Raw genomic sequence first — 26,038 nt, 5'->3', positions numbered from 1 at the left:
CCATGGAGTTCTCCACAGGCAAGAATACTGGAGTGGGTTGCCATGCCCTCCTCCAGGGGATCTTCCTGACCCAGGGATTGAACCCAGGTCTCCTGCATTACAGGCAGATCCTTTACCATCTGAGCCACCAGGAAAGACCAGAGAGCTCATTGAGAAGAAAAGTGAAAGTGAAAGTAGCTCGGTCATGTCTGACTCTTTGCCACCCCATGAACTGGAGCCCTCCAGGCTTCTCTGTTTTCATGAGTTTGCCTAAATCTAAGCTTTTCCCTACTGAGACTCGTACCTAGAATTTTGAGGCAAATAACAGTCTCAGCCAGTATACTGTTGCAGCAAAGTGACTTACATTCAGAAGACCTTGGTTGCAATCCTGGTGCTAACCAGTGGTGTGACTTTAGATAAGACGACCTCTGAGAGTCAGTATTCTCATTTGCAAAATGGGAATCGTATTAGTACCCATCTTACATGATTTTTCAGATCAGAGCCAAGCAGAATTCTACATATGTAGTCAGTGTTCTATAATGTGCTAAATGATTGTATGTGTTAAATGAATGAAAATGCCAGATATCACCCCATGGAGTTGTGGGTTCCTTCATTAAAAGAGAAAGAAATAAGACCCCTGAAAAAGCTTATCTTTGGCTTACTCAGCAGCACTTTTTCATGTTTTCACTTTTATCAGCTTGGATACAATTAAGGGTAGTGCAGGATTTATAATGTAACCCTATAATTAAGCATCTAGTAGGCAGATCAAAACATTTTGTACTAAATAGAAGTTAAATTCAGTGTAACCCCACAGAATTTTTAAAAATCCAAATAGGTAGTTTAAATCATCCAGTTTAATTTAAAATGTATTTCAAACTGTGTTTTCATACCATTTACTGAAACAGAATTTTTAAAGTAAAAAAAATTACAAGATTAAACTCTTCTGTGTTTGGACCCTGTTCCCAACTCTTCCCACTGTGTCACTTCCAGAAGTTGTTTGGTGTGATACCTGCTCATGGAGAGGGAGTTGCTTGGGAATTCATTCCTTTCTGCTGTGTTCCTTTAGGTCTCAGAATGCAGTTGGCCCATCAGGCAGGCCCCCAGCCTGCACAACCTCTTTGCTGTGTGTCGGAATATGTATAACTGGCTACTACAGAATCCCAAAAACGTCTGTGTTGTCCACTGCTTGGTGAGTAACCTTTTCATGTTGCTGACGTGGCTGTCGTGTTTGCTGGTTTGGTTTGGTCAAATACAAATGGCCTTATATAGACTAGTGAGCAGGTAATGCTTATATTGAATAAACATTTATTAAGAACCTCCTTAGAAATTACATGATGTAAGGGTTATAAATGAGGGGAACGCATTATTCTTGCCTTAAAACTCGAATGCCAGTGGGAGAGGCAGATATGTATACAACCCCCATAGCACAGAGCCTCTGAAATATGCTATTACTAATATAAAAGAGGTAGAAACAAGAGCTATGGATGCCCAGGCAAAAATGCCAGAGTTTTGGGTGAATAGAATTGACATAAGCATATTGGAATATTTTATTCTCTTACCTTTATGTTTGAATAAAAACAAAATTAAAAGACATTTATGCCCTTGTATGCAGTCACATAGATTGACGATATTTTATAGCAGTTCTAGAGGGACTGATGATTTTTCTGACCACTGACCTCCTAGAGTCCCTTTACTCAACCTTCCCTCTGGAGGGCTTTTGCATATTGCTTTAAACTCAACTTTAGGTAAAGTCTTCTTTTTCACAATATGGACATTCGATTATATATCTAAATATCTTTGGTGGCATTTAATGTACCGCATCATCATGACCTGGTGACCTGCCTGTTTTCCCACTAGACTACAAGCATCTTGTGGGCAAGAACTGTGCCTTTTTTACCTCTGTATCCCAGGTACTAGAGATAAGAATAAGTGATGGACTACGTGAAGAAAGGAGCACAAAAGTGAAATCTGAGCTCAAGTATTAGAACTATTCATTATGTTGATAAACTTTAGGGTATATATTTTGCTATAATCTTAGTTGATGACTTTTCCCCTCTTTCTTAAGAGTCAGTTGGCTAAAAAAGGGATGAAAGCTGAGAACATTTTTTCTTCTTTCCATTTCACATCCCCAAAGTCTTGGTAATAAAGGAAAAACACTTGGTGTTCATAGCAGTTTAATGTGAAAGGCCGAAGAGTTTTCCTTTTAGAGGCAGAACAGATTGTTTAAAAGACAGATTATTTTAGAGACCAAGCAGCCTTTAGGCACTTTGGTGATTTTTCTCTTCACTTAGAAACTTTCTAAAAGTTCAACAAGCCTAGGTCTGGTGGCTTTGTAAGAGGAGATGGCTTGAGAGAGACCAGAGGCTCCCAGTTCTGATGATACAATCATGACAAATAAAAACCCAATGAAAGAAGAAAAAAAAAGAGGCAGACAAAGAGTTAAGACCCTATAGTCTGCTCTCCAGGCTTTCATGTGTTGGACATGTATGAGTTGGAAGTCTGCACTAAGTCTTCAGAAATGGAATTGAAGCTGGAGGTGGGAGCACTTATTTTTATTCTATATACTCCTTTTTTTATTATTATTAAAAATAAGCACATGGACTTCCTTGGTGACACAGTGGATAAGAATCTGCCTGCCAATGCAGAGGACATGGGTTCCATCCCCAGCCCAGGAAGATCTTGCGTGCCGCAGAACTTAGTTGGTTCAGCTAAGCCCGTGAACCAAAACTACTAAGCGTGCACTCCACAAGGGAAGCCACTGCGATGAGAAGCCCTCTTGCCACAACTAGAGGAAGCCTGAGCAAAGCAGTGAAGACCCAGCACGGTCAAAAATAAATAAATAAATAAATAAATAAAATTTAAAAGCATATATTCGTCTTTTAATTAAAAAAAAAAAAAAAAAAACGAATAAAACTTTTAAAAGACCTGGATAGCAGATAAAGGGAGCGAACACATATCTAAGAGCCATGAACCTGTTAAAAGAGTGTCAGGAAGACTAAATTCTAAAATTCTAGAATTAAGATTGAGAAGTATGTCTTTTAAAAAAACTGTCCTTGGAGTAAGGACAGCAACAAATGCTTGAGGCACACAGTAAAACTGTCAATCCTTTATTCTGTTCCTTCCTCAGGGGAACAGATGTCAAGCTAGAAAGGGAGGGACAATGATAATTAAAACAAAGCTGAGAGGTAGTGAGATAGTAAATCGCATCACAGTACTTAACAATAATCCTCTCTCTAGACTTAAATTATGTGACAGAATGCTAAAAGCACTTGGAGAAGAAAATATGGGTTCCTTATATGTTATCAGGAAACAGGAAAAAGAGTGCCAGGCAGGCAAGGAAAGGAGGTTTTTTCCCCAAAAGACAGAGGAGTTGACCTTGAAAAGTTACAGACTGGTGAGCCTGATGGTGATTCAAGGTGAAATTCTAATACAATTTTTGCGTAGATAATTTTAAACTCTTAGAATAAAGAAGTCCATGCTGATTCATTATAAACCTACATGTCAAAGCAACTGAACTTTTGGAATAAGACTAATAGATTAGTAGAGGTATTTCCCTATGTCTTATATTCAAGATAGAAAAATTTGGGCTAAATTGTTATACATTTAGTTAAAAATTGGCTGAATATTGCTTCCAAAGAAGGGTGATTAATGGATCAGCATCTTCCCAGGAAAACGTTGCATTTGGTTGTCCTTTTAATTAACAACTTTGAAAATGTGGAGATAAGCTTATCAGCTTTCTCAGGCTAGGAAGGTCACATAATGAATCTGGATCTTGGAAGTTTTTACAGGTTAATAGAAACCACTAATGTGAAATTAAATACAGGATAAATGTAAAGTCCTGAATTCTGGTTCTTAAAGATTAAGTATATTTATCTATTATCACATCATCTGAAAAAGGGCTCACAGTTCTACTGGATAGAAAGATCAATAAAAGCTTATGGTATGATTTAGCTTGCATTTAGTTTAGTGTGGGGCTATGTTAATAAAAGCATAGTGTTCTTACCACACAAAGGAAAATGGTATTTCCTCTCTAGTTTGGTCAGAACACATCTTATATCTTGCATTTCACATCTGGGCAGCACATTTAAGGCTGTTGTTTTTAAACTGGAGTCTGTTCAGAGGAAGTCCATCAAATGATGATCTCTCTTAAAATGAAACATCAAATGAGGAAGAATCGAAGAAATGGTGTGGTAGTCAAGATTCTCAGAACTGATGGGATGATACAGAGATACATATGCAAGAGGCGATTTATTATAGGAATTGGCTCAAGGGATTCTGGAAGCCTAGAAGTCCCACAGTCCACCTGCTGGAAGATGGTGGATCAAGAAAGGGAGTAGTAACATTTAGTCTATGTCCAAAGACCCGAAAACCGAGGAGGCCACTGGTGTTGGCTCAAAAACCAAGAGTTCCGATGTCCAAGAACAGAAGATGGAGGTCCCAGCTTAAGACGACAAAGAAAATTCTTCCTTCCTTTGCCTTTTTGTTCTGTTTGGGCCCTTGGTAGATTGGGTGATGCCAGCCCACTGTGGTGAGGGTATATACCTCTACTCAGTCTACTGATTCAATGCTGATCTCTTGCAGAAACGCACCGCCCCACCCCCGACACCGAACGCCCCGGGCACACACAGAAATAATGTCTTACCAGTTCTCTGGGCATCTCTTAGCCCAATCAGTTGACACATAAAATTAACCGTCACAGTTCAGGTGTGTTTTCAACCTGGAAAATAGAAAAGTTGATTGAGAGTATTTCAAATATGTGAAGGGTTGTCCTGGGAGAAAGGAGTAGGTTTCCTCTTTGTCCTGACAGAAGGAAGAACGAGGATCATTGAGTGGAATACATTGCAACTTCAACATACTCAGTATAAGGAAGAACTTGGAGTTCTTCCTGAAACAGGATGATCCCTGTCACTTAAAGTATTCTAGAAGAAGCTGGCTTACCATCTGTCAGGAATGTTACTGCGTGCATTCCTTTACCAAACATGGTTGAATCACGTGAAACTTCTTTATTTTATATCAATCTGAGAACATACTTTGGATAAAATGTACACCAGGCATAGTCCAACAAGCAGTATTTGCCTAACCTGAGAACTCTTTACCTTCACCCTAAACTGAGAGACCTCAACTGTTCTCATCCTTCCAGTCCAAAGTTACTTTGAAGACTAGATTATTTTTCAGTAAGTAAGTACAAATCAAATTTATATTGCTGGGTTTCTTAGGTTAGCAGAGTCAATCATATCCTAAGAACAAGCCTTCCCTTGCTGCTTTGTGATTTAAATAATTGGAACAGATTTTGGTTTTCAAGTGAACAATTTTTGAATTGATGAGTACCTCCAATTAGGTCTTCTCTCCTCCACATCCCACCGCCCCCAGACTTCCCACCCTGACATGTCTCTTTTAATCACACTGCAGGTGCTGAGTTGCCTGACTGGCGCATATTTGTGACAAGTTTATACATTTTCTTTGATAGGATGGACGGGCAGCATCATCGATTCTGGTTGGTGCTATGTTCATTTTCTGTAATCTCTACTCTACTCCTGGCCCAGCCGTTCGATTGCTCTACGCAAAGCGACCAGGAATTGGACTTTCACCATCCCACAGGAGGTAAAGTCAGCTCTTGGCACAGGCATGGTCTAACTAGTATCATGTCCGTAAAAAAGATAAAGATCTTTAAATAACTGACATATTATCTTTTCTTTAGTCAGAGTGTCTTGTTTCTCTTATTTACATTGTATCTTTTTGCTTCCTTTTGGATTAAAAATTGCTTCTGGAGACTTCCCTGGTGGTTCACTGGTTAAGACTCCCTGCCTCAAGTGCAGGAGGCACAGGTTCGATCCCCGGTAGGGGAATAAGATCCCACATGTCATGCAGTATGGCCAAAAGACTAAAAAAATTGCTTCTGATGATAAATTCTGACTTCCCCCCCAAAGCCAGCCTTCAGCTGATAACAAATTTAACCTGCTAGATCAAATATTGAGTAAAGTGTAAAGCTCCCGTAAACTTTTTTTATTTAATAAATATCTCACTATGAGATCTTTGGAGGGAAGTACAGCAGTGTCATTAGATAAAAGCTTTCCTAAATCATTGGCAACATTTCTCTTTTGCCAGTTAATGTCTAAGGGACTAACACAGTAAATTTTTACTGTAGGTTAATAACATATGACAATAAACTTTATAGCAAATCGATTGCTTATTTCTTCTGGTGTTGTTGCCACCAACAGAATGTCAGTCTTGTGTTTTAGGTACCTGGGCTACATGTGTGACCTCCTAGCAGACAAACCCTACCGCCCTCACTTCAAGCCTCTCACAATTAAGTCGATCACTGTCAGTCCAGTTCCTTTTTTCAACAAACAGAGAAATGGATGTCGCCCTTACTGCGATGTACTGATTGGAGAAACCAAAATATATACAACCTGTGCAGATTTTGAACGAATGAAGTAAGTCGTGATGCCTTTCTTCATTTCTCCTTGTGAACTGCTCCATTCCTGTGTAAGTTGGATCCTATTCTTCCTTTGAGGACTATATCATTGTGAAATGGCCGGTAATTTAAAAAAAATGTTCAACATAGGTGGTAATCATAGAAAAGCACAGTGAAATCAAGGGATGCTGTAGCCCCCTTCAAGTGGTGATACAAGCTAAGGGACTCACATGAGTTATAATGAGGGTTAAGAAAGTGGTGTGGGCACAAGGCCTGGACATTAAAGGAGATGACCTTGATAAGAATTTGTGAGGACAGTGGAGGAATTGGAAATGAATGAGGTTTCTATGTGAGCAACTAGGTGGATGGTGATGTAACTAAAATGTTTCAGAACCTATTATAAAGAGCAGGTGCCAGTGGGAAGTGGTAGGGGATATGGAGAAAAGGGACTGTGTGATAACAGGAAGTGAAGTTAATTTGAAATAGATTGAATTTCAAGATTGCTATACAAGACCTTCACAGAGTATTTCACTGCTGTTTCTATATTGATCTCCATTGAAGTTTTTGTTCTCTCTCTCTGTTCTTACCATAAAATTACAATTAGGGAAAGGTAAATACATTAAGACTACCCATATTTGAAGAGAGTGATTTCTGCTAATGGGCAATTGATTGATCTACAAATCAGGATGGGATGAAGAGGGAGGACCTGGCAGAAGACCAGTGGCATCTCATGGCAGAACCACTTTGCATCCAGTTGGCATAGACTGTTCTCCTAACTGTGCTTAAGTTAGGAAATAGTTCCTGGGCTCAGGCCTGCACAAACAGATGCTTTGACCAGAGTCACAGAGGACTATACCTGTAAATCTATGTTATTGTGCCAAATTAGACTCCCTTTCAGTATGTTTTTGTCTCTGTTTAAAGGGAATACCGTGTCCAAGATGGAAAAATCTTCATTCCTTTGAGCATCACTGTGCAAGGAGATGTGGTTGTTTCCATGTATCACTTGAGGTCAACAATTGGAAGCAGGCTACAGGCTAAGGTATGGTTTCAGAAAGAATCATGACTTAAGCTCAGCTGACCCTTTAACAGGAGCATTTCAGTATTTTTTCTGTATCACGTTGGGCTTGAATAACTTCTGGTTTTAGAGTTAGAAAAAACATTTAAAGATTACTTACGGAAATGACGTATATGTCCATCAATAGATGAATGGATGAAGATGTTGTATGTACATATATACATACATACAATGGAGTATTATTCAGATAAAAACCGTCAAATAATGGCATTTGCAGCAACATGGATGGAATTAGAGATTATCATACTAAATAAAGTAAGTCAGAAAGAGAAAGACAAATACCATGTGCTGTCACTTATTTGGGCTTCCCAGGTGGCACTAGTGGTAAAGAACCCGCCTGCCAGTGCAGGAGACATAGGAGACTCGGGTTCAATCCCTGGGTCAGGAAGATCCCCTGGAGGAGGGCATGGCAACCCACTCCAGTATTCTTGCCTGGAGAATCCCGTGGACAGAGAGGATCCTGGAGGGCTACAGTTGATAGAGTCGCAAAGAGTCAGACATGACTGAAGCGACTTAGCATGCACACACACATCACTTATATATGGAATCTAAAATATGATACAAATGAGCTTATCCACAAAACACAGACAGACTCATGGAGAGAACAGACTTGTGGTTGTCAAGGCAGAGAGGGAGATGGATTGGGAGTTTGCGCTTAACAGATGCAAACTATTGTATATAGAATAGATGAACAACAGTGTCCCACTGAATACCACAGGGAACTATATTTAATACCCTGTGATAAACTGTAATGGGAAAGAATATAAAAAAGAATGTGTGTATATTTATATATAAATATACGTATACATATATATATATAACTGAATCACTTTGCTGTGCAGCAGAAATTAACACAACCTTCTAAATCAACTATACTTCAATAAAAAAAAAAGAAAACAAACAAAAAAAAAACTTATGCCCATTGCCCTCTTTCTACCGGGGAGAAAACTAAGACTTGGAAGTTGTGACTGCCCAGGTGGTGTTGCCGGGAGACAGCAGCCCTGAAGCGGAAGAGCAAATCTTGCTCTGTAGCAGCCTGTCTTTCTTTACAGTGCCCTGTTTGGATCACTGTGAGAGGAGATATCTCTGTTAAGAACGTGGGATTAAGTAATTACATTTTTTCAATTTTTCAATTGGAATACATTTGATATAACATAAAATTCACCCTTTTGAAGTATGCAGCGCTCTTATCTTTAGTACTGTCAAAGAGCTGTACAGGACTGCGGTCTGATTCCCAAACGTTTTCATCACCCACAAAGGAAACTCTATGTATATTAGCAGCCACTAATTAGCAGCAGTCCATTCCTCCTCTTCCATCCCCTAGGCAACCAGGAATCTGCTTTCTATTTCTATGGACTTGCCTATTTTAGACATTTCATATAAATGGAACCGTACAATGTATGCTCTTTTGTGGCTGGCTTCTTCCACTTAGCCTAATGTTTTCAAGGTTCATCCTTGCTGTATCAGTACTTTACATAGCCAGACAGTGTTCCGTTTTATGATTATATAGCTTTTGTTCATCCCTTCATCATTTGGTGAACATTTGAGTTATTGCCACTGTTGGGATATCACAAATGACGCTACAAGTAATTGCATTAAAAAAAATTATGTATTGAAGTACAGTTGACTTAAAATGTTATATTATTTCAAGTGTCCAGCATAGTGATTTGTTATTTTTATAGAGTATACACCATACAGAGTTGTTATAAAATATTGACTATGCTCCCTCGTGTGCCATATACTACATTCTTGTGACTTTATTTTGTAACTGGCAACTTGTATCTCTTAGTCTCCTTCACCTATTTCACATTTCTCCCCTGTGACAACCACTGGTTTGTTCCATGTGTGTGTGAGTCTGTTCCTGTTTTATTGTTCATTTTTGTTTGTTTGTTTTTTATAGTCCACATATAAGTGAAAGCATACAGTATTTCTCTTTCTCTGTCTGACTTATCTCACTAAGCATAATACCCTTCAGGTCCGTGCATGGTGCTACAAATGGCAAGATTTTATTCTTTTTTTATGCTACATAAATATATATGTATATGTGTATGTGTGTATATATATACACATATATATGTATATGATTAACATATATCACATTATTCATTCATCTGTCAATGGGCACTCAGATTCTTCCATATCTATTGTGAATAATACTGCTATGAACTCAATATTAAGAAAACAAACAATCCAATTTAAAAATGGGCACAAGACCTAAACAGACATTTTTTTTCCCCCAAAGAAACATACAGATGGCCAACAGACTCATGAAAAGATGCTCAACATCACTAATCATCAGGGAAATGCAACTCAAAACCACGCTGAGATATCACCTCACACCCATCAGAATAGAATGGCTATTGTCAAAAAGACAAGAAATATCAAGTGTTATTGTGGCAGTGATGTGGAGGAAAGGGAACCCTAATACACAGCTGGTGGGGATGTAAGTTGCTACAGCAATATGGAAAGCAATATAGCGTTTCCCTCCCCCTCAAGTGAAGAGTAGCTACCATGTTGTTGTCGTTGCTCGGTCACTAAGTTGTGTCTGACTCTTTGTGACTCCGTGGACTGCAGCATGTCAGGCTTCCTTGTCCTTCACTATCTCCTGGAGTTTGCTCAAACTCATGTTCATTGAGTCAGTGATACTATCCAACTGATCCTGCAATTTCACACTTGGGTATCTGTCTGAAGAAAATGAAAACACTAATTTGAAAATATATATGCACCCTAATGTTCATAGCAAATGTTCGTATTTTAAGTCACCAAGTATTTTCTAAGTACATGTTCTATGGCAGTCATTGCCTAGGGGTTTAGGATTGACAAAAGTAAGACTGCCTTTTAGGAGTTCAGGGGAAATTCACACATGTATGAGTATCCACTACCATTATAGAGGTAGGATGAGATGGCATAAAGGTAGCAGTTTATTCTATCCAGTGGTGGCTCAGAAAGGCTACAGAAGATGTGAAGGTGGATCTTGAAGGATTAGTTCATCAGGTTGGAATAGGGGCATCCTGGACAGAAGGAAAGTTCATCAGGTTGGAACAGGGGCATCCTGGACAGAAGGAATGAGATGAGTCAAAGTATGGCAAGGTGCAAGAACATAGGGTCTCAGAGATGAGGGAATGGCTTGCCACAAAAGAGTTTATGGAGAGGAGAGGTTGGAAGTGAAGCTGGGCTAGATCCAAATGAGGTTGTTTAATATTCATAGTAAACTTCAAAGTAACTAGTAAACTAAAAATTCAAAGTGCAGATATAGAAGCAGTTGATGATGTATGACTCCCCCAAATATAATCATTTGATCTGGTTCCCTCTTCACTGATTGATTGTAATGTGCTGCTTTTGTATTTTTTAGGTGACCAACACTCAAATATTTCAGCTTCAGTTTCATACTGGATTCATTCCACTGGACACAACAGTTTTAAAGTTCACCAAGTAAGTGCTACTTGGGCCAACCTGCCTTTTCAATCCAAGGAGCTGTGAAATTCTGGCAGTTAGTGCCAGCAATTAGTGCCCATGTGACAGCTTCCCCGTCACCCCAAATCCTGTGCCTGTGGCTTAGCAACATACTGGAGGCTGGTTGCATTTTACAACTCTCAGTTGGATATAATTTGTCATAAACACAAATGGATCAGACTTCAAATGAAAAGATCTGAAATACCTTGTGGGGGAACAGAAGTGAGCAGAGAAGGAACAGAGTTTCAGTATGGTCATCCTTTGCATCTGTATTTCTTTGTGTTTTGCAACAGGGAAGGAAATGGAATCAACAAAGACCCATCAGAATGGATGCCTGGCGGTAGCACTGAAGCAGAGTCCCCTGGGACCTCTGCATCAGATATTAGTTGCTGTATTATAGTGCAGTCTAGGGGACCCACGAGAGTGGCTGAAACTGGGGTGATAGGTGGGAATTGCTAGAGCCAGGTTAGGAGTAGACATTCAGGAGCTCAGGATGGTGGCTGTGAGCCTTTTTCACTATTTTAACAACTGATTTGGACATGCCAGTGTACACCGTCAGGATATATCTGCCCTGCTATCTGGAATGCTTTCACAAGCAGTAGTATCTAAATTCTACAAGTAGGCATTCCTCTCCTCTTTTATCTCGATGAGGAAACTGAGGCTCAGAACAGTAAAGTCTCTTATGTGGTAATGGTTGATTTTTCCTTAGAAATGAGTCTCAGTCTGAACCTCAGAATCCATCTACAATGGTTTCTGCATTGAACGTCATACTGGTTCCATTGTTTTTCACTGACCTTATTCTTCTAAATTCCTATTTAGGCCTGAGTTGGATGCATGTGATGTACCAGAAAAATATCCTCAGCTATTTCAGGTAACTCTGGATGTAGAACTACAGCCTCACGACAAAGTGATGGAGCTAACCCCACCGTGGGAACATTACTGCACAAAAGATGTCAACCCCAGCATCCTCTTCTCTTCTCACCAGGAGCATCAAGATACTCTGGTCTTAGGAGGTATGAGTCATCCAGTGGTTTAGTTTTCAGAATGAAGCCTCTGTGTTATTTATCTCATTGATTTATTTCCCGTGTTTCCTTGATATCTTTTGTCTTGCAGGACAGGCTCCAATAGATATCCCTCCAGATAATCCCAGACATTTTGGGCAAGGTGGCTTCTTTTCCACTCTCTGCTGGCAAGGTATTTATTTCCAAGCATTTCTTTAAGTTACATGGTTAGATGGTTAAATCACATGGTTCTTCTATAAAAATGATTAGTCCTTGAAACAGTCTAAAGTAAAAACAACACTAAGAAGTCATCTATCTAACATGTTATTTCACATTCTTCCTGCTCATTCCTTTTCCATATGAGGCAACTTTCCTACTCTGAACTCCATGGATGCTATTAGACTGATGCAAAAGGCCATTTTAAGCTGAACTCTACCTTTTCTATTATGCGGTGTTTTGGCTCACAGCACTGGGTTTATGAATAATCATGGTATTTTCTAGGATCTCCATTTACACTGCTGACACACACAAAAAATTAGCAAAGAACTCTATCTCACGGCCTTAACTAAATTCTCCAAAAATAAAAAATCTGGCAACACCCACCTCCACCCTGCCCAGGGCTTTGACCACTAGCAGAGCAGAGCTGAGCTTCCCTGGTGCAGGGAAGGCAAACACTACCTACATATCTCTGCTGCTGCTGCGGCTGCTGCTAAGTCGATTCATTTGTGTCTGACTCTGCGCGACCCCATAGATGGCAGCCCACCAGGCTCTGCCATCCCTGTGATTCTTATATGTCTGCTACTTGCTTTAAAAACCTTGACAGAGGTTGGACTTGATTGCAATATCCTTTTTTGCAGAACCTGGAGATATTAGAATCTTTCCCAACATAAAACTCTGGACAGCTCCCAGTAGATTAGCATTGGTATTCTGATTGATACCCCTTTGCTTGGGAGAAGGCAACGGCACCCCACTCCAGTACTCTTGCCTGGAAAATCCCATGGACGGAGGAGCCTGGCGTGCTTCAGTCCGTGGGTCGCTAGGAGTCGGACACAACTGATCGACCTCACTTTCACTTTTCACTTTCGTGCATTGGAGAAGGAAATGGCAACCCATTCCAGTGTTCTTGCCTGGAGAATCCCAGGGACGGAGGAGCCTGGTGGGCTGCCGTCTATGCGGTCACACAGAGTCGGACACGACTGACGCGACTTAGCAGCAGCAGCAGCAACACCCCTTTGCTTTAGAGTTTGCTGAGGTTAACTGCAAGATTGAATTCGGAATTCCATGGTAAGGACTTTCTTAAGAAAGGGGTAGGAACCTGCCTCTGGCAATAGTGTACTTAAAATCCTCTTGGTTGACTTTCCTTTCCGTGTCAATATAACACACTATTCCCATTGCCTACACAGAGTTTTCCATGTGTGATGAAAAAGTTGTTTATAGAATTCCTTTGAATTGAAAGGTTTACTTTCAGAATTTTCTTTTTTTAAAATTTTTATTGGGAAATAGTTGATTTACAATGTTGTGGTGTTTTCAGGTGTACTATAAAGTGAATCTGTTGTACATATATCCACCCTTTTTAGATTCTTTCAGAATTTTCTACTGAGAATTGGGATCAAAAACATTTTAAAAATGGGAAAACCCAATGAAATCTAGATAGCAGGTAGATTTCCCAGTCCCCTCTTGGTTTTTCCTTCATCTTGCTTCTTCACATAAGAGCTTTTAATAAGACTTTACTTTTACTTTCCTCTGCTATTTTAGTAAGTACTTGAGAAATCTTCTTATCAGGCTATAAAATAGGTTTAGCACAAATGCACAGTCTTTTAACTGAACTGCACAGAGCCAGATGGATTTAGGAATGAAGAATTTTTTGCACGTTAGAAAGTCAATATGATAAATAAACTGCATATTACTTAGCACCCCTGAGTGTATCTCAGACAACAGCATGTCATTAAATATGTTAAAATGTCTGCAGTGAGGGGCTGGAAGAAGTTGCTGCTGTAGGTGTCCCAGCTTTAGGCAGACCAGATCACACATTGAGCTTTTGCAATGGACCAGGCATTGTAATAGGGGCTAGAGAAACAAGGATATCCCCAGTCCTCAAGGATCTTCCCTTCTGGTTTGCGAGGAAATGGCTATATTGTGAAATTTGGGGAGGTGAAACATCAGAAAAGTAGAAAAGTCAAACGCTGAGGTCCTGGTACTCTCTGTTGGCCTCACTGCCCTCATAAAGTTTGCAACATTGTAGATCAAGCCCTGAGCATTTGGAGTGGGAGCACTGACTCCAAGACCTAGAGTACCAGAGAACTAACCCTAGGGAGTGTCAAATAGTGAGAATTCACACAAAGGAAACTACTTGAATACAAGGCCTGGCATCACCCAACCACCAGTAGTACCCTGTGCAGGATGCCTCACATAAACAACAAAAAGACAAAAATAAAAACCCAATCATCAGCAGACAGAATTACCACCTCACTCAGCTTTGCCCATCAGAGGAAAAACAAACAAACAAAAACTCAGCACAATTCTCACCCTGTACGAAGCTTACACAGACCACTGGACCAACCTTAGGAGGGCAGAAACAAAAAGGAAGAAAGAATTCAACCTTCTTCAAGGAAAGAATTCAACTTTCCTTCAAGCCTGGGAAAAGGAGACCTCAAACACAATAAGTTAAAAAAAATAATAATGAGAAGGGAGAGAAATACTATGCAAAGGAAGGAACAAACTAGAAATACAGAAGTCCAAATTAATGAAGAGGAAATAAGCAAACTACATGAAAAAGAATTCAGAATAATGATAGTAAAAATGATCAAAAACTTGAAAACAGAATGGAGAAAATGCAAGAATCAATTGACAAAGACCTAGGAGAATTAAAGAATAAACATACAGAGACAAACAACACAATTACTGAAATTAAAAAAACTCTAGAAGCAATCAATAGCAGAATATCTGAAACAGAAGAACGAATCAGTGAGCTGGAAGATAAAATGGTGGAAATAACTTCTGAAGAGCAGAATAAGGTAAAAATTTTGAAGAGATTATAGTTGAAAATTTCCCCAACATGGAAAAGGAAATAGTCAATCAAGTCTAAGAGGCACAAAGAGCCCATACAGGATAAACCCAAGAAGAAACATGCCAAGACACATACTAATTAAACTAGCAAGACTAAACACAAAGAATATTAAAAGCAGCAAGGAAGAAGCAACAAGTAACATACAGGGGAAACCCCATACACTTAACAGTTGATCTTTCAGCAGAAACTCTGCAGGCCAGAAGGGAATGGCAGGGTATATTTAAAGTACTGAAAGGGAAAAATCTACAATCAAGATTACTGTACCCAGCAAGGATCTCACTCAAAATTGATGGAAAAATGAAAAGCTTTTCAGACAAGCCAAAGTTAAGAGAATTCAGTACCACCAAACCAGCTTTACAACAAATGTTAAAGTGACTGACATAGTCAAGAAATACAAGAGAAGAAAAAGGATCTACAAATCAACCCCAAACAGTCAAGAAAATGGCAATAGGAACATGATAATTACTTTAAATGTAAATGGATTAAATGCTCCAACAAAAAGAAACAGACTGGCTGAATGGATACAAAAACAAGACCCATATATATGCTGTCTACAAGAAACCTGCTTCAGACCTAAAGACACATGTAGACTGAAAGTGAGAGGAAGGAAAAATATGTTCCATGCAAATGGGAAGCAAAAGAAAGCTGGAGTAGCAATCCTCCTATCCAAAAAAATAGACCTTAATATAAAGAATATTACAAGAGATAAGGAAGGACATTCTTTAATGATCAAGGGATCAATACAAGAGGAAGACACAACAATTATAAATATCTATGCACCTAACATAGGAGCACCTCAATACATAAGACAAATAGTAACAGACATAAAGGAGAAATTGACAGTAACAATAATAGTAGGAGACTTTAACACTCCACTCACACCAATGAACAGATTATCAAAACAGAAAATTAATAAGAAAACACAAGTCTTAAATGACACATTAGATGAGATGGATCTCATTGATATCTTCAGGACATTTGCATCCAAATGCAGAAGAATACACCTTCTTCTCAAGTGCACATGGAACATTCTCCAGGATAGACCACATCTTGGGTCCCAAATCAAACCTCAATTAATTTAAGAAAATTGAAATCATAGCAAGCATCTTCTCCAATCACAGAGCTATGAGACTAGGTATCAATTATAAGAAAAGAAACACAAACACATGGAAATTAAACAACACATTTCTAAATAACCAACAGGTTACTGAAAAAATCAAAAAAGAAATAAATTGCGAGAGACAAATGACAATGAAAACACAACAACTCAAAACCTGTGGGATGCAGCAAAACCAGTTCTAAGAGGGAAGTTTATAGCAATACAATCCTACCTCAACAAATAAGAAGCTCATCGAATAGACAACCTAACTTTATACCTAAAACAGCTGAAAAAGGAAGAACAAAACCCCAAAAAACTTAGTAGAAGGAAAGAAATCATAAAGATCTGAGCAGAAATAAATGAAAAAGAAATGAAAGAAACAATAGTAAAGATTAATAAAACCAAAAGCTAGTTCTTTGAGAAGATAAAATTAGCAAACCTTTAGCCAGATTCATCAAAAAAAAAAAAAAAAGAGAGAAGAATCAAATCAATAAAATTAGAAATAAAAAAGGAGAGGTTACAACAGACAATGCAGAAATACAAAGGATTAGAAGAGACTATTATGAACAACTATATGGCAATAAAATGGATAACCTGGAAGAAATGGACAGATTATTAGAAAAGTTCAATCTTCCAAGACTGAACCAGGAAGAAATAGAAATTATGAACAACCCAATTATAAGTACAGAAATTGAAGCTGTGATCAAATATCTCCCAAAAAACAAGAGCCCAGGACCAGATGGCTTCACAGGAAGATTCTGTCAAATATTTAGAGAAGAGCTAATGCCTATCCTTCTAAAACTCTTACAAAAAATGTCAGAGGAAAGAACACTTCCAAACTCATTCTACAAGGCTGCCATCACCCTGATACCAAAACCAGTCAAAGATAACACAAAAGATGAAAACTACAGGCCAATATCACTGAAGAACATAGATGCAAAAATCCTCAACAAAATTTTAGCAAACAGAATTCAGTAACACACAAAGCTCATACACTGTGATCAAGTTGAGTTATTCCAAGAATGCAAGGACTCTACACCATATTAACAAATTGAAAGATAAAAATCATGTGATAATCTCAATAAATGCAGAAAAAGCCTTTGACAAAATTCAGCACCCATTTATGGTTTAAACTCTTCAAAAAATGGGCATAGAAGGAACCTACCTCAACATAGTAAAGGGCATATATGATGAACCTACAGCAAACATTATTCTCAATGTTGGGAAACTGAAAGCATTCCCCCTAAGATCAGAAACAAGACAAGGGTGTCCACTTTCACCACTATTATTCAATAGTCCACTTTCACCACTATTATTCAAGTCCTAGCTACCACAATCAGAGAAGAAAAAGAAATAAAAGGAATCCAGATCAGAAAAGAAGTAAAGTCTCACTGTTTGCAGATGACATGATACTGTACATAGAAACCCTTAAAGATAGTATCAGAAAATTACTAGAGCTAATCAGTGAATTTAGCAAAGTTGCAGGATACAAAATCAATACACAGAAATCACTTGTATTTCGGTATACTAACAATGAAAAATCAGAAAGAGTAAATGAAGGAGTCAATCCCATTCACCATTACAACAAAAAGAATTAAATATCTAGGACTAAACTTACCTAAGGAGACAAAAGAGCTATACACAGAAAATTATAAGACACTAATGAAAGAAATCAAAGATGATATAAACAGATGGGGAGATATTCCATGTTCCTGGGTAGGAAGAATCAATACTGTGAAAATGACAATACTACCAAATGCAATCTACAGGCAATGGCACCCCACTCCAGTACTCTTGCCTGGAGAATCCCATGGATGGAGGAGCCTGGTAGGCTACAGTCCATGGGGTCGCTGAGGGTTAGACATGACTGAGCGACTTCACTTTCACTTTTCACATTCATGCATTGGAGAAGGAAGTGGCAACCCACTCCAGTATTCTTGCCTGGAGAATCCCAGCGACAGAGGAGCCTGTTGGGCTGCTGTCTATGGGGTCACACAGAGTCGGACAGATTCAATGTAATCCCTATCAAATTACCAATGGTATTTTTCACAGAACTGGAACAAAAAATTTCACAATTCACATGGAAACACGAAAGACCCCAAATAGCCAAAGTAGTCTTGAGAAAGAAGAATGGAGCTGGAGGAATCAACCTTCCTGACTTCAGATTATACTACAAACTTACAGTCATCAAGACAGTACGGTACTGGCACAAAAACAGAAATATAGACCAATGGAACAAGATAGAAAGCCCAGAAATAAACCCATGCACCTATGGGTACCTTATTTTTGACAAGGAGGTAGGAATATACAATGGGGCAAAGACAGCCTCTTTAATAAATGGTGCTGGGAAAACTGGACAGCTGCATGTAAAAGAATGAAATTAGAACACTTCCTAAAGACCTGAATGTAAGACCAGAAACTATAAAACTCTTAGGAGGAAAACATAGGCAGAACGCTGGATGACATAAATCAAAGCAAGATCCTCTATGACCCACCTCCTAGAGTAATGGAAATAAAAACCAAAGTAAATAAGTGGGACCGATTAAACTGAAAAGCTTTAGAACAGCAAAGGAAATTATAAGCAAGGTGAAAAGACAGCCCTCAGAATGGGAGAAAATAACAGCAAATGAAACAACTGACAAAGGATTAATTTCCAAAATATACAAGCAGTTCATGCCAGGAAAAACAACCCAATTAAAAAGTGGAAAAAAGATCTAAACAGACATTTCTCCAAAGAAGACATACTAACAAACACATGAAAAGATGCTCAACATCACTCATTATTAGAAAATGCAAATCAAAACTACAATGAAATATCACCTCACACCAGTCAGAATGGCCATCATCAAAAAGTCTACAAACAATAGATGCTGGAGAGGGTATGGAGAAGGAATGCTCTTGCACTGTTAGTGGGAATGTAGATTGATACAGCTACTGTAGAAGATGGTATGGAGATTCCTTAAAAAACTAGAAATAAACCCACCATATGACCTAGAAATTCCATGCCTAGGCATATACCCTGAGGAAACCAAAATTGAAAAGATGCATGTATCCTAATGTTCATTGCAGCACTATTTACAATAGCTAGAACATGGAAGCAACCTAGATGCCCATCAACAGATGAATAGATAAAATTTGTGGTACATATACACAACGGAATATTACTCAGGCCATAAAAAGGAACCCATTTGAGTCAGTTCTGATGAGGTGGATGAACCTAGAACCTATTATACAGAGTGAAGTGAGTCAGAAAGATAAATATCATATTCTAATGCACATGTACAGAATCTAGAAAAATGGTACTGAAGAATTTATTTACAGGGCAGCAGTGGAGAAACAGACATAGAGAATAGACTTATGGACATGGAGAGAGAGGAGGAGAGGGTGAGATGTATGGAAAGAGTAACATGGAAACTTACATTACCATATGTAAAATAGATAGCCAATGGGAATTTGCTGTATGGCTCAGGAAACTCAAACAGGCTCTGTATCAACCTAGAGGGGTGGGATGGGGAGGGAGATGGGAGGGAGGTTCAAAAGGGAGGGGATATATGTATACCTATGGCTGATACATGTTGAAGTTTGACAGAAAACAACAGAATTCTGTAAAGCAATTATCCTTCAATAAAAAAAGAAAAAGAAAAAAAAAATGTCTGCAGTGAAACATAACTCATAGCCCTGAGTGAAATCAATGAAGACATTTATAAGTAACTTTCACATCAGTTCTAGTCAGATTTTCCCACAAACGTAGGGAAACCTTTAGTTTTTCACAGCTTTTTGCTTTTCAGAACTGGGGAGGAGGGATGTGGATCTGCACTTGGTTTGGAACAGGGATCTAGCTGCCAGGAGATGAAGTTCCATAGGGCCATCTGCCCCATGGAGGGCCTGGAATGTCACTCACCAGCCTCTCCATTCCTTCCCCAGAAGAAAGGAATTTCCTGCTGCAAATCTTTCCGGCTGCCCATTTTACGCTGAAAGTAGCTCCTCCCAGTTGGTGTAAAGGGCCATCCTAACACCAGAGCCATTTCCTCTGGTCACTTATTAGGCATGGGGTTCACTTCTGCTCCAGACTGTGGGAGAAAGGCCCTGCTTTTGGCTGCAGGTCATTTGAAGAAGAAAAAGACCATGAGAGGAGGCAGCAAGGACTAGGAAACGATGTTTTGTTTTTTTTCAAAGCACCTAGCATAGTGCTGGGAAGAAAAAGAGGATGGTGGTAGTAGTAATTTTAAAAATAAGAAAAACCACTTAAGTACTACTTACTATTGATCTGAGCACTTTCCATATCGAATCTCATGTAATTTTCACAACACTCAATGGGAGCTAGGTTCTATTTACTACTCCCGTTTTGCAGAGGGGAAAACCAAGGCACAGAGAAGTAAAGCCACTTTCTCAGCACAGAGCCAGTAAGTAGCAGAGATGAGATTCAAACTTGGGCTGATTCTAGAGTTTTTGGTCTTCATGCCTATGCTATATTCCTCTCAAATGCTCATCAGATAGTAATTGAATGTTATGTGAAATACATCAAGTTTTCCATCAGTAAGAGTCTAAAAGCATTGTTTTTTCCAGGCTGCTCTTTCTCTCTTTCTGAACTTAAGTGTGTAGACTCTAACAAAAAGCAGTAATTCTGTGGCTGGTGACTGACTGTTTCTGGCATACTGGCCTTCCTTAGATCAGAAATCGGAGAAGTCATTCTGCGAGGAGGACCACGCTGCCCTAGTGAATCAGGAGAGTGAGCAGTCAGACGATGAGCTTCTGACGCTGTCCAGCCCACATGGCAATGCCAATGGTGACAAACCTCACGCAGCCAGGAAGCCCAGCAAAAAGCAGCAGGAGCCAGCTGCCCCTGCACCCCCTGAGGATGTGGATCTTCTGGGTCTAGAAGGGTCTGCTGTGAGTAAGAACTTCTCTTCGCCGGCAGCTCCTCCCTCCAATTCCGAACTTCTGAGTGACCTGTTCGGGGGCGGAGGTGCAGCCGGTCCCGTCCAGTCTGGACAGTCAGGGGTGGACGACGTGTTTCACCCGAGTGGACCTACATCCACCCAGTCCACACCACGCCGATCTGCCACCTCCACGTCTGCATCTCCAACACTGAGAGTAGGAGAAGGTAATTGTTTCCATATTGTGGTGTACTTCTCAGTGTTGAATTATAACTTTTGGGCCAAGCAGGTGGAATCGAACTTTCCTCATAATCTAGCCTTTTCTGATCTCCCTAAAAGTCTGCAGAAGGTCTGTATCTTCATGTCAGTGGGAACCACAAGAGGAAATAGAAATACTGTCCATTTTGGTAGGACAGTCTAAGAAAGAATATTTGAGTTCATCACCCTTACTTTTTTTTTAAGGCTTCAATCCCTCAGCTGCTTATTTATTTCTTCTTGGAGGTATAGATTGATGAATTGTTATTAATAATAACAGCAACTATTTGTGGGGTACTCACTATTTGCCAAACATGGAATTTAACACCAGCCATGAATTCAGTCTTTATAAAAACACAGTAAATAAGGTGCTATTGTTATCTGCATTTTCTAGTTGAGGAAACAGAGGCTTAGAGTCAAATTAGTAATGTACTTTTATATAGCGAGTCCCTGGGCCCAAAACTAGGTCATTTGACTCCTGAGCTTTCCCTCAGTTTTCCTGTAATGGCTTCTTGAAACTGTAGTTTTCTGAATACGTTTTTGCTGTGCAGAGAAGCACTTAATTAATTTAAGATATATTTAAGGGACCCCTGCCAGCAGCACAGCTGATGGAGTGGAGCAGTTGGTGCCAGATGAAGAGTTTGAGCCCCATGAGGCTCAGTCAGCTTCACTCCGCTCATTGCCACAGACTCAATCCTTCTTGTGGCTGGCCACCCACATTTTTTTGACGTTTGCAGGCAGACTCTTTAACATCTGAGCCACCAGGGAAGCCTAATTTAACATAGGTTGGTATTAAAAGTGTCCCAAGTAATAGTGAGAAGATTTTAGCATTCTCTACTGGTGGACATCAAAGTTAGGTGTCTGCTTGCAGGTATTCTATAAATCTCAGTATTCTCATTTTATAGAAGGGATAAAGTTTGGTTAGTATTAAATGAGCTAAATGACACACATCATGTAATAGAGTGCCTGATGTATAGTTGATTCATTGCTGCTATGTAAGGCTAATCTACTGCCCGGCAGACATTAGGAGAGCACTATGCCAATGAAGTTGTAGCTGAACACATATTAAATCATATCCCTCCCTGGGTTTTGAGAATGGGGTTTATTCATTAACTTGTTTGACTGTAGTTATCTATTCCTAGAATAGGTCACTCCTACTCCAGGAAGCAGTCAGCCCATTAGCTTGATGCTTACAAATTAGGAAGTGACATCTCATTATAGGGAGCTAATTCCCTTGCCCATTAATGCAAAATTAAAGTCCAGTTATATATATGCCACTCTGTCATTTTCATCACATTTATCTCACGTCTGTGAAGAATGTGACATGCCTTTGGGAAATTCCTGGAATTTGAAGTCCAAAAACTTGAACATGAGTCCAGTCTTATCATTTACTTGATATTGGGCAAGAAACTCGGCTCTCTGAACCTCAGTTTTATTGTCTATAGAATGAAAATGCTATCACTTCTGTCTGACAGCTAACAGGATCATCTGATGTACTCTTTATGAAAGGCAACATAAACCCTAAAGAAATGATGCAATACTAAGTTACGGCATTGTTGGGCTTCCCTGATGGCTCAGTGGTTACGAATTCTCCTGCCAATGCAGAAGACATGGGTTTGATCCCTGGTCTGGGAAGATCCCACATGCCACAAAGCAACTAAGCCCGTGTGTCACAACTGTTGAGCCTGTGCTCTAGAGCCCAGGAATCGCAACTACTGAGCCCATACGCTGCAACTGTTGAAGCCCACATGCCCTCCACAGCAAGTGCAGCCACTGTAATGAGAAGCCCAGGCACCATAACAAGAGAAAAGCCTGCACAGCAATGAAGATCCAACATACTCAAAATAAATAAATAAAATTTAAAAATACTATTATTGTGTTGTTGCTGGAAACCTCAGCTGCCACTTTGTTGTAGTTTTCTTGGTTCATTCACAAACTTTTTTGCATTTTACTACATCTGCACCTGGTTTCTAGCAAGTTGTAAGCAAGCAATGTTTTGAAAGCATTTTGTGTCATAGAACATAAGGTGTGATGAGAGCTCAGTTTTTGTCACACTCATTTTCTTTTCTTTTTAACTTTTGATGTGCCAGGACCACTAAAAACACAAAACTAAGCAAAACCTGGTCAGTGAGGTTTTCTACTGTTCACCTTAATAGCAAAGCTCCTCGTGCCTGGCGTTTGTTCACTAATTCACTGAACATGATCACAGTTCATTCATTGATCATCTCTTGTGATCCAGGCCATGGTTTCACCACTTATCTATTAGTCTATAAACTTGCTTGATTTATTTCATGTTATTAAGATGTCCAAAGGCCCACAGGGCCCTTGTTTATAGAGTTTATGGATCATCCTACAAGTAAATCAGGAGTTCTCCTTTGTCCTCAAAGAAAGGGTTATTCACATGTAGTCAGAAATCCTTGGGCTTCACTGTTAACCCTGAAGGAAGTTTTAAGGATAGGATGGGCCTGTGGAGCAGCCCATGAGGCAGGTGTCATCCTGACTTTTCCAGTATTTGGCCTAGGGCCAATACTGGAGTGACAGCTGTCCAATATTTATGGAATGAGTGAACCCATAGGACAAAGAAACACCTTTTTCCTGTTTTCTAGGTGCCACCTTTGACCCATTTGGAGCACCTTCTAAACCATCAGGTCAAGATTTGCTGGGTTCTTTTTTGAACACAGCCAGTGCTTCCAGTGACCCCTTTCTTCAGCCTACGAGGAGTCCTTCTCCTACAGTGCATGGTAAGGAAGTATTTATGCTGTGTTTAGTGGAACAGGGTTCCCTACAAGACATCAGTAGGTGTTCAGATATAAAAACATCTTGTAGGCAGGGTTTTGTTTTGGCTTTTGTTTTTGTTTTTTCTCCTTTGAATCTGCATACATTTTTTTAAAATTTTATTTTATTTTTAAACTTTACAATATTGTATTAGTTTTGCCAAATATCGAAATGAATCCGCCACAGGTATACCTGCGTTCCCCATCCTGAACCCTCCTCCCTCCTCCCTCCCCTACCCTCCCTTTGGGTCGTCCCAGTGCACCAGCCCCAAGCATCCAGTACCATGCATCGAACCTGGACTGGCGACTCGTTTCATACATGATATTATACATGTTTCAATGCTATTCTCCCAAATCTCCCCACCCTCTCCCTCTCCCACAGAGTCCATAAGACTGATCTATACATTGGTGTCTCTTTTGCTGTCTCGTACACAGGGTTATTGTTACCATCTTTCTAAATTCCATATATATGCGTTAGTATACTGTATTGGTGTTTTTCTTTCTGGCTTACTTCACTCTGTATAATAGGTTCCAGTTTCATCCATCTCATTAGAACTGATTCAAATGTATTCTTTTTAATGGCTGAGTAATACTCCATTGTGTATATGTACCATAGCTTTCTTATCCATTCATCTGCTGATGGGCATCTAGGTTGCTTCCATGTCCTGGCTATTATAAACAGTGCTGCGATGAACATTGGGGTACATGTGTCTCTTTCCCTTCTGGTTTCCTCAGTGTGTATGCCCAGCAGTGGGATTGCTGGATCATAGGGCAGTTCTATTTCCAGTTTTTTAAAGAATCTCCACACTGTTCTCCATAGTGGCTGTACTAGTTTGCACTCCCACCAACAGTGTAAGAGAGTTCCCTTTTCTCCACACCCTCTCCAGCATTTATTGCTTGTAGACTTTTGGATCGCAGCCATTCTGACTGGTGTGAAATGGTACCTCATAGTGGTTTTGATTTGCATTTCTCTGATAATGAGTGATGTTGAGCATCTTTTCATGTGTTTGTTAGCCATCTGTATGTCTTCCTTGGAGAAATGTCTATTTAGTTCTTTGGCCCATTTTTTGATTGGGTCATTTATTTTTCTGGAGTTGAGCTGTAGGAGTTGCTTGTATATTTTTGAGATTAGTTGTTTGTCCGTTGCTTCATTTGCTATTATTTTCTCCCATTGTCTTTTCACCTTGCTAATAGTTTCCTTTGTTGTGCGGAAGCTTTTAAGTTTAATTAGGTCCCATTTGTTTATTTTTGCATTTATTTCCAATATTGGCTTTTGTTTTTGAAAAGCTACATATCTCTTAAAAATTAACAATTCATGTTAACATATTAAAAGTTCTGCAGTGTTTTACAGTAAAGAAGCCTGCTTAACTTTTACTCAGCTTCCCTAAAATTTAATTTGGAAATTTTTTTTGCATTAGAGCTACATGCACAAAATGCATAGGGTACCACCAGTTGTAGGACATATCTTTATTTTATGTGCTGTCACTTTCAGTTGATTGGAGGATGCCTACTAGTTGAAATCTTTGAATTATGAAAAAATATGTGTCTTGAGTTAATAAAATGCAATATGACAAGCATTCCACAAAATTAGTATTCCACAGAGCAGTTTAGAATACAATATCCCGATATATTAAACTAGTTCTAAGATGAAGCCACTAACCACACTCGACTGTTGAGCACTTAAAATGTGCCAGTCTGATTTGAAACATACTAAGTGTAAAGTGCATACCAGAATTCAAAACTTAGTACAAAAAAGCAATGTAACATGTCATTAATATATTTATATTAGTCATTTAATATAATATTTTGAATATATTAGGTTAAATAAAATGTTATATTAATATTAATTTTGCCAGTGTCTTTTTACCTTTTTTAATGTGACTACTAGAAAAATTTTAAATTATACAAGGCCCACATTATATTTCTAAGTTAGAGACAAACTTTGTGGAAAGAATCATAATCACATCTGTTTGTAAGAGCAAAAAGGTATCACTTAGGTAACACTGATTAAAACTGAAGGTCTTCAGTGAAGGATATATGGCT

At 39.2% G+C, this 26,038-nt stretch overlaps 1 protein-coding gene across 4 annotated transcripts in view; it reads left to right on the top strand.

Moving 5' to 3' along the window:
• The window catches only part of DNAJC6 (DnaJ heat shock protein family (Hsp40) member C6), a 178,040-nt gene that overhangs the window by 129,545 nt on the left and 22,457 nt on the right, over positions 1 to 26,038 (top strand). For all 4 annotated transcript variants that reach the window (XM_027537009.1, XM_027537010.1, XM_027537008.1 and 1 more), the window contains exons 5-13: positions 1,046 to 1,168; positions 5,447 to 5,580; positions 6,219 to 6,413; positions 7,316 to 7,433; positions 10,822 to 10,901; positions 11,742 to 11,935; positions 12,036 to 12,116; positions 20,759 to 21,193; positions 23,828 to 23,962. In XM_027537009.1, the coding sequence (XP_027392810.1) occupies positions 1,046 to 1,168; positions 5,447 to 5,580; positions 6,219 to 6,413; positions 7,316 to 7,433; positions 10,822 to 10,901; positions 11,742 to 11,935; positions 12,036 to 12,116; positions 20,759 to 21,193; positions 23,828 to 23,962 (1,495 nt within the window). The remainder of the gene's footprint in view (positions 1 to 1,045; positions 1,169 to 5,446; positions 5,581 to 6,218; positions 6,414 to 7,315; positions 7,434 to 10,821; positions 10,902 to 11,741; positions 11,936 to 12,035; positions 12,117 to 20,758; positions 21,194 to 23,827; positions 23,963 to 26,038) is intronic.

Source organism: Bos indicus x Bos taurus, chromosome 3 (assembly GCF_003369695.1).
Source record: "Bos indicus x Bos taurus breed Angus x Brahman F1 hybrid chromosome 3, Bos_hybrid_MaternalHap_v2.0, whole genome shotgun sequence".
In the NCBI taxonomy this organism is placed as follows: domain Eukaryota; kingdom Metazoa; phylum Chordata; class Mammalia; order Artiodactyla; family Bovidae; genus Bos; species Bos indicus x Bos taurus.
Note: the sequence above shows the minus strand (reverse complement) of the source record. Positions and strands in the feature narration are given on the sequence as shown.